The sequence below is a fragment of the Cyrtonyx montezumae genome, unplaced genomic scaffold (genome assembly GCF_038088225.1).
Source record: "Cyrtonyx montezumae isolate F1298 unplaced genomic scaffold, pur_monq_1.0 scaffold_6, whole genome shotgun sequence".
Lineage (NCBI taxonomy): Eukaryota > Metazoa > Chordata > Aves > Galliformes > Odontophoridae > Cyrtonyx > Cyrtonyx montezumae.
The window spans coordinates 9,285,208-9,298,136 of record NW_027072067.1 but is presented as its reverse complement, the minus strand read 5'-3'; the positions used below and the strand labels follow the sequence as shown (position 1 = coordinate 9,298,136).

General features: G+C 35.1%; 1 protein-coding gene across 12 annotated transcripts in view; it reads left to right on the top strand.

Annotated features, from left to right (window-relative positions):
• Window positions 1-11,685, top strand: part of ATP2B2 (ATPase plasma membrane Ca2+ transporting 2) — a 212,289-nt gene extending 200,604 nt beyond the window's left edge. For 7 of the 12 annotated variants that reach the window (XM_065749598.1, XM_065749599.1, XM_065749597.1 and 4 more), the window contains one exon: window positions 7,615-11,685. In XM_065749598.1, the coding sequence (XP_065605670.1) occupies window positions 7,615-7,926 (312 nt within the window). In that variant the 3' untranslated portion in view covers window positions 7,927-11,685. Of the gene's footprint in view, window positions 1-3,608; window positions 3,665-7,614 lie in introns of all 12 variants that reach the window. The other 5 variants (XM_065749607.1, XM_065749603.1, XM_065749608.1 and 2 more) reach the window with 2 other exon arrangements.
• Window positions 11,686-12,929: the final 1,244 nt, after the last annotated feature.

Below are 12,929 nucleotides of genomic sequence, written 5' to 3'. Positions count from 1 at the left end.
TTTGTCATGTTATATTAGTTTACACATACCCAGACACACGTAACTAGATTACTTTGTGTACAGTAGATGCTCTTAATCATTCATTCCAAGCTAATGTTAAGTTACAGTTACAGCAGTAATTTCTAGTCATTTTTTGTTCAATACATGGAGATTCTGTTCGAGATTTCTGTGTTATATTTTCCTAATGCCATTCTGTATATTTTTCTACTGCTTACAAAATCTAGCAAATATAAAACAGTTAATTTATCCTCCTCCTTTTCTCTCCATTGCAGCAAAGCAACTAAGAATTGAATAGTATTGCTTCTTGAGAAAGGTCTTACTAGGTTATGAGCTGAAGTTAATAGGAGGAAGCTCATATTTTAAATCTCTTCTAGAACCTGGTAAACCTTTCCAAATCCAAATTTAATTGAAATATTTTTAATTGTCATTTTCTGAGAAACTGTTAGTTACAGAGTGATCATATATGTTTAATTTTCTGCTCCTCACTTGAAACATACGTAGTAGAACAGGACTGAATTCTTTCCACTCAGATGCTCAGAGTGAATTAAGCTCTAAATACATTTTTCCTGTGGGATGAGAGGAATAGTAGGATAACTGTATCTCTGATTGTAAAGCCATTCCATATCTCTTGGAATTTTTAAAATAAGGTAGATATCATATATCAAGGGAAAACCTTAAAGTATAGAAAAGAGAAAAGGGCATCATACTTGAGGGGGCCCAGTATGAGATGCTGTTCATTCTCAGAGAACTTGAGCACTGCACATTGCAACTATAAGGATACTTCAGTCATAGTTTAGGGTGTCCAAAATATAAACATTCTGCAGAAATAAGAGCATCCAATGGTGCTTTACCATAAAAAATTCTAATATTTCTAATTAAACTATGGAAATTGAAACCATGAGAATAATAAGGGCCTGTATTCAATATGGTCCTGGCCATTTTCTCAGGTTTTGCTGTATTGTATGCATGAATGCATACATGTACACACTGTCTTCTGTCGTTGGAAAATGCTTACATGGCAGAGTTAAAAGTGGTTTTGGATACCAGGCTATGCTTTACCAGCTTTTGAGGATTGAAAGTAAAATTGCTGAATGAAAAAATGTGTATTCTTTATGCATTTTCTTCTGAGAAAGCAAAATCAGATGAAATGGGGAAATGAATGTTGTTTTTTTAACTTTAGAAGCTCAAAATTTGGAACACCAATGGTTAGCTTATGTATAAAATCATGTATATGCTTTTAAAGCCTTTGCTAGTTCATGGGTTAATTAGACAGAGGGTCTAACTGTACACAAAGTAAACAAGTTATTCTTCATCTATTTTTACTCAGTTGTCAAATGTTGTTTATATTTTCATTAGGGAATTTCTTCAAGAAAATATTGCTAAAAATTTCCAAGAAAGATACATATTTAATATTCCTTTGTCCCTGCTCTTCATCCTTCCCTCCATTCCTGTATAGACAATATAGTTAATAATGTTCCTAAGTGGAAGAAGCTGCAGAAATCTTAAAACTAACAAACAAAAAAATACACAAAAACACTTTCTTTAATGTTTATAAATAAGAAATATTGTTAAGTATAGGATATATTTGGGGAAAAACAATCAAAAGAAAAACTACACCAACAAGAAACCTCCCAGACCATGAGCCTGCTGCAGTTTTTGTGCTTTCAGGTTCCTTTGGGTTTGTTCCATTGAGGGCTATCATATTTGACTGAGATTTTTAGAAGTGGATATTTTACTGTATCAAATTTTTGCAATATTAACATTAGCAGCAATGACATCAAACAAGCCACTTGTAAAGATGGCACACACAGATGTAGTGGCGACTCAAGAGTTTCTAGCAGGCAATTAAAATCTTACCAAATTATCATGAAGTATTCTCAGTATTTTTCCATCATACAGGCCTCCGACGTTTGTTTAAGTGTATTTTTCAGCATTTTATAGCCAAAAAGAAAAAAAAAAGGAATAAAAGCATAGTGTGGTAAAAGCTGCTTTTTTGCTGTTTCACGTTTTGGGGAGGGATATACTGTTTCTGAAAAGTATGACTAATTCTCAAGTAAAACTAAGGTGCTTTTCATTGTCTCTTTAATTTGTAAGTACCCAAAATTGCTCAGACGTGCCAGGAAGCTGTGTCTTTAGGTGGAAGCTTTACATCTGTTACATTTGCTTCAGAGTGGCATGTGAGCATTAACATCTGCAAATTTTGCCAGAAATTTCATTACAGATCATTCACAAATCTTGATTCTAGTGCTTATTATAATACTTCCATTAACATATATATTTTTAAAGGGAGAGTTTGGCTTAACTTTTTGTGATCTGTTGTGCATGTAAATCAGATATTCTTGTGCTGAGAAATTATTACTGTTAAGCAGCTTTTGCTCATATTTTATTTCCTACATATTTAGTTTCCTATAAATCTAATGATAGAGATGAACAGCCTTTACAACTAAAACTCAGAAGATTCTTTGGATCAGATTTTCTCATGAAGAAAAATAGGAGCAATTTTTATTAATTAAAAAACACGTGGTTTAATAAATGTAAAGCAAAATTAATCCAGTAGTCCAGTAGTGACCTAAATTCAGAACACAGATGATCAAGTTGGGCAAACCAGTCTTACTGAAATTGCCACATGCTTTCCATAGCAACAGGGTTTAGTGGTCACATGAGGAAATGGAGCAAGCAGAACATGAAACCTGCAGCTAAAATGTTTATAAAACTTTCAGCATTTAGGGACATTATTAATCTGTCAGCTGATAGAGGCAGAGATATCACAGTGAAATTCTGAAGTTTCCACTGGTTATCACAAAGATTTCCCAAATCTAAAATCATAATTGACTGTTGTGTACCCTTTAGGAAAAATAACCATGTTTTAAGTCTAAATATAAAGCCAAGTCCTCAATTGGATGCATTGTGGCTAGAAAATTTAGTCCTAAAAGAGAAATCATTTATTTAAAAGGATTGTATTCTATATTTAAGTTCACAAAATCTGATAAAAACTGTTAGGCTCCAAAAAACTTTGGATCAATTCTATAATGCAGGAGAGATGCTATGGAAAGTGGAAGCCATACTTCTGATCTCATGCTCTGAAATTCAGTGGAGTGACAGACGTGAAACTTTGTGAAGTGAGGTTTTCACAGACAACGTGGTTATTCTGTTCCGCTCTTGCTGTGTGTGGTTTGACTTTTCATCAATGCTTACTGGATTTATGGCATATTTATATAGAGAGAAAGCATCCAGAACATCATAGTCACATTTACATGTGACTTCTATACATACAGTATCTTATCCTTTGGGTACCTAATCTAATGTTACACACTTTAAACAGAGAGGAATCCAAAATAAACAAGAACAAACATACAGCAGATATGCCTTGTATCTCCAAGCTTCACATATCCTAAAGTACTTGACCAAACTTTCTCTGATTAGTGTAATTATAGTCTTAATATAGAATAGTATCAGTTACATGTAAGAGTTGGCATCTCTTTGCAAAACTGACCTCTTGTTTACGATATTATACTAATCACTTTACTGATCTTTCAGTCTAGAATTTATTTGCTTTTGCAGTGCCCTACTCTCTACTGTCTGAATATTAAATGTGTTTGTTTTCCCAGAGGGCTAGAGAACATTGGACAAAAGGGTTCAGCAGGAGAGAGTGAAATAAAAAGAGGTTGTGAGTCTTTAACCTTGAGCCTGAAATGAATGTGAACCAAACTCAAGATACTTGGCTTGTATGAAGCCAGGTAAACATTCGAGTATAAGCCCACACGCTACCAACCATAACAGATCTGCAGATGATAAAGAGGCTTTGTGTATTTTGCCTACATTGTTGTATTTGAGTGACATTCTGAACTTCATCTTTTCTTCTGATGGGGAAAAAAAACTGTAGTATCTAAATTTCTATTTCTTTTATTTTTCTTGCCTAATGCAGTATAATAAATATAACTGTCAAGGTGGGATGAAACTCAAGTTTTTTCTGTTACAGCTACAGAGAAGAAAGAAGTGGAAACTTAGAGCCATGTCAAAAATGTCCTGAATTGTTGTTCCCACAGTCTTTCGTTTAAAAGCAGTTCATTTTTTTCTGTTGTCTCCATTACTGTGAGAAAAGGGAGCTGTATCACACTGTTTGTCTTCCCTTGGCATTGTCAGCATCATAAAGAAATCTCATTTACATGAGCTTCACGTAGTTCATAAAAAGACATGCTCTCAGTTCTATCCATCATGGGTATGTCCCTGATTTTACATGCTGTACAACCATAACATTTTTTGAAGTTCATCAGCTATAATTTATCTTCAAAAAAAAATAACCACACTGTGGGCTTTGCTTCAGCAGAGTCCCTAAACCTTTCAACACTAGGTATTACTTCAAGTAACCTTGAATTTCCTTAAGCGTGTATTAAACAAATATATTGCTGTTGGGCCATGTAACTCTGGGTAAGCAGTACTTTTTCAGTTTAAGCTTAAATAGGGTAGTGTTATTGTATTTAAATTAAAATGCCAACTTTGTATTCAAGGTGGCAAACCCTGAATATGTATGGAAAACCTATACAAAACTCTGAAACTGTAGAGGGATGTTAAGAAGACAGTTTTCTAGAGATCCTTAGAGAAGAAAACTAGCTAGCTTCATATATTCTCAGCTTTAGGGATTTGCCCAAATTTGGCACTTTACAGTGGTATTCATCAGATGAGCTACTTATATATCAGTAGTTATAAAAGAGTTTGAAGCTATTATGTTTTACTAAAAATCACTATCAACATGTCAACTTTTTGCCAGTGACATCTAAATGGTCCCCCAGGACTTGAACACTCCATGACAAAACCTTGTCAGAGATCTCCACTCTGAGTAATGCAGCTGCTGGCTGATTGTACATTCTGAAATGATGTACTTGCAGACTGCTGTGTAAACACATGTAGTCCAACCAAACGATGTTACTGTAGTGTTTTCTTTCAGTGGGTTTACAGCAGACCCTGCAGAGTATTGAATTCAGGTCGTGGTGGGCAGGTTTTCACTACTTGTTTTCAAACACCATCTGATTCTGTAGGTTTCTCTCAGCTATGTAAGATGCAAGCAAGCTACTTACATTGACTAAAAGCTTGGTATTAAATGTAATTTAGATTCCCAGTCTTGGGAATAAATGCAATATAGATGCACGGTTAAAATCCATGCTTTCCCTACAGTATCATTTTCTGAGTCAGTTTCTGCAATTTTATTAAGCAGACTATCAGTGGCTTCAGTGGTTGTTTCTTTACTGCTGAACTCGTAGTCTTGTATGGAAGTAAGTTCCTCACTTGCTAGCCTGCAAAGGTTTAAATGCAGCTTGTGTTGCCTGAAGCACTGCTTTACTTTTATTCAATTCTACAAAATCTCTACAAGCATAATATGAAAACCCAAGCCTGTATTTTTAAGTGAAAATTTAATTTACTTTTATTTAGAAGAATGTAGCTGGCAAATAGAACCTAAATCTGTGCAATAAAATGTGGCAATATTCAAGAGAATGAAATATTTTGTTAGTTTAATCAGATATAGCAAAAAGCTGCAACTGAATGAGAGGGTCATTATTTTCATTCAGATAGCAGAAATAGTAGGTAGCTATGCAGAAAACACCCCTGTATCAGCCCATGTTATAAACTGGGCATGTTACAAAGAAATTCCTGACTTCAAGTAGGACAGTTTGGTAAAATGCCTTAACGATTGTTTTGGCAAACACACTACATTTTCATCATTTAGACAAACTACCTTGCACTTTCAAATAGAAGATAGAAAGGCCCAGGTAATGAGGGAAATAGTATGTCAACTCATAGAAATAAGAGTTCAAATTGTATATATTTACTAATGCACATTAATCTCTTGTTGGTTCACTACAGAACCATCACAGAGAAAAGCACAATTGAAAGTGATTCAATTTGCATGAAGCCCTGATTTATAATTCCAGGTGCTCCCTCAAATAAGATGTTATATACACTTTATGATTTCAGGGCACAAACTGTGCTCTTCTGTGGCATGACTTCTGCTCTTAGGATTTTTGAAAGACGATGAACATTGAAATTTAGAGAATACAAACAAGAACGAAGTTCAAAGAGATCAAAGTATAGAGGGAAAATAAAGCTTTACAAACTAGTGGTATATTAAACCAACCAAATGTGCAGCATAATCACATGTAAAATGACACACATACCTACCACCAACCATTTCAAATGTGCCTGGAAAAGCTTTCACAATGCCTGCTTGCACCTTTTCTGCCTCTGCCTGTGTTTTGGTTTTCCCTTTAAGAAATGCTAAAAACTCACTCATGAACTACATGGAAGTAGAAGGATAGAACTCATATTTAGTCATAACACATTTGCCAACAGATCACGTTTTTGCCATTCTGTTTTTTCCTCTCTGCCCCCCCCCCACTCCCCTCCAAGCAATTATGTTCTTTCAGTAGTAACACATAGCACAACCCTTCACATCTCTTCAGAACCGTAGGTCACTGGGATACGACCGCATCCCTCCCTTTGCCCACTCACAGAGCACTAGTGTCCCCACTCTGCCATGCTCCTCACTGCTCCGTTCATTTCCTACTGAGAAAGCAATTTGCACTGTTGTTCACAGTCTAATGGGCTGAGCCTTGTAGTTTATTTTCACCTGTGTTCTTACTGTCAGGTGGTTAACAACATTAGATTTATCCTGGCATAAGTCTGCTGACCTAGTTTAAAGACTGCATATATGGCATAAATTGTGTCACTTTCAGCTTTTAACTTTACAAAGAGTATTACGACTGAGACACAGAAAATGAAAGAGCTTGCTGTTTAACAATGCAATTCAATTCAACCCAACAATCAGTACATTATTATGTTTTCTATATATTAAATGGCTAGAACAGTGGGTCTATACTCGAGTGTTTACCTCACATATGCATGAAGGAAAAAAAAAAGTTGGTTCAACAATACAATGTTCACATTATCCAGGCTTCCAAGTGTAGTTGTTGTGTGCAAGTTATCTCTGTGGTAACTGTGATTTTTTTTTTTCCCTGTGGTAGCATGATTATGCTTAGTATTTTGTCTGCTTGGCTTTTTGTGCTCTTGGCTGCATTCATTTAGATTTTGCTTTAAAACATTGGTATTACTTATGATTTTTACACTTGGCTCCTGTGTGTCTCATATGTACCCATCCAACTGTGTCTGTGTTCTGTGCTTTTCTGTTTGTGAAGTGTGATTTGTTATATGTAATGTTTTTTTATAACAAAACAAAAGAGACTTTTTTAAATAAAAAAGCCTTCCTACTTACTCACTGCAAAACTATCAACATGCATGGTTTTACATTTGCATTACAATTAACATGGCTTGTCTTTTACTAGGGATGTACCACACGAGTGGATGTTCGCTTTCTTTAACCAGTACTTCCCATCAGTTCTTTGATGGCTTTAAACTTGATTTATTTTAATATTGCAGTTGATACAGATATTCAAAATGCACATAACTGAGCCACTCGTTTATGCGTATAACATCCAGAGACTATGGACTTCAGCTGCCTGCACTGCCCTAACCATATGCTACATCTTTCACAAAGTATTCTCTAACATATTTTGGCCCTTAAAGGTTGTGACCTCTGACACCTCTTTCCTTTTCTCCCCCTAGATCCGCGTCGTGAAGGCATTCCGTAGCTCTCTCTATGAAGGTTTAGAAAAACCAGAATCTAGAACCTCTATTCACAACTTTATGACTCATCCTGAGTTTAGGATAGAAGATTCCCAGCCCCACATCCCACTCATTGATGACACAGACCTAGAAGAAGACCCTGCTCTCAAGAAAAACTCGAGTCCACCGTCTTCGCTGAACAAGAACAACAGTGCTATCGACAGTGGAATAAATCTTACAACTGACACAAGTAAATCAGCTACCTCTTCTAGTCCAGGAAGCCCAATACATAGCCTGGAGACATCACTTTAGCTGAAAAGGTCACTGCAAAAAAGAAAAAAAAAATTAAGTAAAATAAAATAAAATAAACAACCACAGCAACCGAAATCTATAAATATATATATTAAAAAAAACATTGCTGGCTGAAAAGCTGTTTGAACTCTTATTCACTCTGAGACAAGTGAATGAATTGTTAATCACAATGGTTTTGGGGAAGGAATGAATGGCTGATTTACATACCCCTTCTTGTTCCCTTTCAGAAAACAAAACAAAAAAAAATCCTGCATGAATGTACTGTACACACTTCTGGCCCTTCTTTCTTTCTTTTTCTTTCTTTTTTTTTTCTTCTCCATTTTTTATTTTTTCCTCCTTAAGCAGGAACTGCAGAGGACTTCTTTCTGCGGCTATTTATCCAATTCACTGGTCTGTGAGTTTTTTGAAATGCTTGTGTGGCATGGACTCAATTGTATAGATTAATTTAAAGAACTTTTTTGAAGTTGCAAAGCTTAACTTGCACAGTAGATTTGCACCAGTTGGACAGAGGAACTTAAACATTTATGAGACTATATATAGAGATATATACATATAAGTATATACATAATTAATTATATATATGTATATATCTATATATATATATACAGTTATATATATATAAAGTTTCTTTGTTGGCATGTTGCCTTGTTTCTGCTCAAATTGCTCTGACTATTTTAACTTATTTATGTCCTAAAAAAGAATGTAATTTGTTTACAAACCTGTAGATAATATCCTTAACTATTTGTAGGGTTAAGAAAGCACTTCCTGCCGAAGTAGTATAAAAATGGCTCAGCTCAGCTCATTGAAAACGTCTGTAATATCACACCCTGGATATTTTATTGCAACCACGTTCTGATTTCTGCCTGTTTTGTTGTTGTTGTTGTTTTGGGGTTTTTTTTGTTGGTTTTTTTTGTTTGTTTTTTTTTGTTAAATATTGTAGATATTGATAGTAAATAAGAAAGAAGCCAAAATATAATAAGACATTGGATGTAGCATTGTGATCCTATATACAGGGAGGTAAAACAGGCTTCCTTTGTTTCAAATAAAAATCAGAATGATCAGGTTCTCTCCTTTTTTTTTTTTTTTTCCTCTGATAAACTGCTTGAATTTGTTTTGGTGCAACATTTGAGAATGGAGGCTGTTTCATTCCTTAAGCATATGGCAATGGCTTCCAAAAATATTTTTAGACAGATAATATGTGAAACTGAGTTGAGTTTATAAATAACAGATTTAAAATAAGTTATATTTGGTTTGTCTACATGGAGATCAAACTAATGTTTAAATATTGTGACATATTGTGTTAATCCTTTTCAGTTATAATATAGGCATTTATTTCCTTATTACTTATGAGGTACGGGCTGTTGGCATTTTGGATGAAAATCCCTGTAGGTTGTTGCTTTGATTTTTTTTTTTTTTTTAAGGAAAATATCATTTCTGCACTATTAGGTCTGAATGAAACACTGTTAATTGTATATTGAGAGATTTTTAGTGTGATTTTTTTTTTACCAAGTTTGTCTTCCTGTAGTCACTCAGTATACTGTAACATAGTACATTGTTTTACTTTGAGCTTTCTACAAAGAAAGCTACTTTGAAAACCTGCAGTAAGGAGGGTGACATACATTTTTCAAGATGGTAACAGCCCTAATAACTTAAAATTTCTGAGCTTATATAATTGCTATGTCAACCACTTGAATGCTAAGCACTTTGTGGATCACAGATTTTTCATAAATAATTTTTGTATTTAATATAAAGTTTGCTTGGAGACTTTTCAGCATATAATCTTTTCCATAATTGTACAGTGCAAAAGGTATTTTGAATTACACCATTGACTATGCCAGATGTGTTGAAAAACACTCTCAAACTAGCTTGACAAATTGATTTGTTTTAAGGTATTACTGGTTGTCTTAAGGTTGGCTAATAACATGGTGCATCTCTGCAGTCACAAGAACTAAACCAAGCCAGAACTCTCCTAATCAGGATTAGACTCATGGCCAAACTGCAGACTGAACTGACTAAAATGTTTTCAGGGTGCATCAAGACTATTCAGCCAGGTAAAGCTCAAATCAGCTTGAATTGCCAGCTTCCGGACTCTTGTGTAGAAGCTTGAATGTTTTTGGCTCAAACTCGTAGTTCGCTATCTGATCCAAACTTTTCATTCAACAACAGAACAGGTCGTGGGAGGTGCATACAACTGTTTTCAGCAGATAGAGTTACCCGTTTCTTGACAGTAAAAAGCTAGCATGAAAACATTATTATTTTATCTAATTCCTAGCAACGAAGTGATCGAAAGTCAGGATTGTTCTTTGCTTTGTAAATACGGTGACTAACCTTTGTATAACATGTATTGGGTTTCTATGGCCTATTTGGGATATCATATTCAGAAGGAAAAAAAAAGTGTTATCTATTTACAGGGAAGCCTCTAGCTTTGGACTTGAACATCTACAAAAGTTATTAATACTGGAACAATTTGTTTTCAGCATTTTAACACTGACTGTTTGCCTTTTTTTTTTTTTTCCAAACTTCATGTTTTTTCTTGGTTTCTTTTTTTTTTTTTAATTTTCCTGTAGGAGTATCCCTCCCTAAGGTACCATTTGCAGACTTGAAAACTGTTAAGAGAATGAACACTGCATTCTGTGTATATATAGTAAAACATATAAACTGAGATGCATAGATAACTTGGGCTTTTGTGAGCAGAGACTGTGCTTTATGTATATGATAAAAAATAGATTTTTTTTAAAGCAGAATAGCTATGACCTTTCAACTACAAGTCGTGCATCACAATTCCTTTCTTTTATTGCTTGACCTCTCTGTGATGGGAACAATGGATCAAAAAACAAAATGATCAGTTTGTTAAATTCCCTGCAATATATAAATGCTCGCTCTCGACGTACTGTACTTAGCAGCATGAGATTTGTGGACAACAATACAGTGGTACATTGGCAATCCATCCCACTAGGGGTTATTAATATATGTTCATTCATCTGTTTTTATGAATTTTTTTATCTAGACAATAACTGTAAATAAAGAACTTACTCTGTCTGTTCATTTAATACTATGCAAAAGGTTATGCTTTCTATTGTTATTCTTATTCCTACAGTGTGATGCTGGAATGTTTGTGGTTTCAAAACAAAAAAAAAAAAAAAAAAAACCAACAAAAAAAAAGACAAAAGTAAGTAAAATATGTGATGTAAATTATTTTATAGTTTGAAACAAAATGATAAAGTTTTACTCTTGCTGCTTACTGTCTAATAGATCTCTCTTGGCAGGAGCACAAGTGGAAAATTTAAAGAAATAAATTCACAAAGCAGCATGAACAATAATGGTCTGAACGTAACAGCTTTCTTTATTGTCACCTTCAATATTTGAAGTTATTAATTCTAGCTTTGGATTCCCACTAGCACAATGTAAACATGTATATGTGTTCTGGATTGGCTCTTAAGAATCCTCCTTACCAGTCAGGTTGCATTGGCTCCCTTAGGCCTTCCTTACACCCAGTTGCTAAGTCTGCCTGGAGTGCTTTGTGTACCTCCCTCACTTGGAGTCAGTGGAACAAAGCTTGCCCCATGCTGTGGTGGTGCACTGTGGTGGGAGTGGCTCATGTGAATGCTGTAGTGAACTTAGCTGAAATTAGTTAAGTACAGAATAAGATAGGTGATGAGGATAGGATTAAAAAAGGCCCTGTCAATTTGTGTATGAAACAGTTCAGTGTTGGCCCTAAAATGAGCATCTAAGTCTGTATTCCTATCACTTTGGCCCATATGACATACCCTCTACTCGTAACTGCTTTTGCATCTTTTTCCCTCTCTGTTGCCATCAGAAAAATGAGCGTTGAAACCTCCAAAAACTGGAGGTTAAGTCCAGTGGTCATGTCCTGCCAGATAAGACCTGTCCTAAAATGTCTGCATATATAATACAAGGGAAAAATGTTGGATTTCCAGTTTTGCTGCTCAGTCTCAGCCCAGAATTTCCACGTATTGAAGTGTTTGGAAGAAAGGGAACTGAGCTTGTTCAGTGTTCTAAACAAATGCATATATATGTTAAGCTTCTGCCAGTTTCAGATATCTGTTTTAGCTACTGTACCTTTTCAAGAGTGTGACATGTTTTTAACACTGCATAGAAGTGAGTCATGAATTCAGGAGAATATGCAGGATTCTTTCCCTATGCACCAAACTGAAGATTCAGAAATGTACATAAGCACTTAACTTATTAGCACATAACAAGGAACTCACATCCTCATTCAAAATAAAGATTACAGGTTTTATTCTTGCAGTTCTTTTACCCATACTAACTATCCTGCTGGGAAGTCAATGAGGGTAGTCATACACTCCTAGATGACAGAAAATCATGTACTGACCATGTATGCTGGTACACTGAGTGCTGCTGCATGAGATGGGCTGGAGGAAACAGTTCATAAATAATAGGTGAGGGAGAAGCAAAAAGAACAGAAGGAGAAACAAAAAAAAAAAAGCAGGTGCATTTATATTTCACTATATACTGAAATGAAATAAAATCTTAAGTGGTTATTATTGGTTTAATTGAGTCATTGAGTTCTAATCCAATAGATACTGAAGTAGTGCTTTCTGTCTTTTCCCGCTCAAGTCCAAATTCATGAATAGGCTGAGGTTGCCAAAGTGAGGTTTAGGCATCCAGATGCAAAATCCTGATCTAAAAAACTCTTGCTCAGCTATTACCCATAACATACAATCAGACCAGAAGACTAACCAGAAGATTTCCAAATTTTCAATTATTCTCTGATACAAAATAAATACCACAACTTGTAGTACTGGTTAACTTCAAAGCAGTGCACAAACACAGGCTGTAGGGAGACTGGGCTTCAACACTACACTTCCTTTTGGCTGCATGGTATTACTGTAGTTGTTTTTGAGAAACAGCAAAAAGGTAAGCAGCAGATATTTCTTATTTATGTTTGTACTCCTGCAGCAGTAGGAGACACTGGCAAGGGTGGAATACAATTTGTTCACCGTCCAGATCTGGACCAGGCT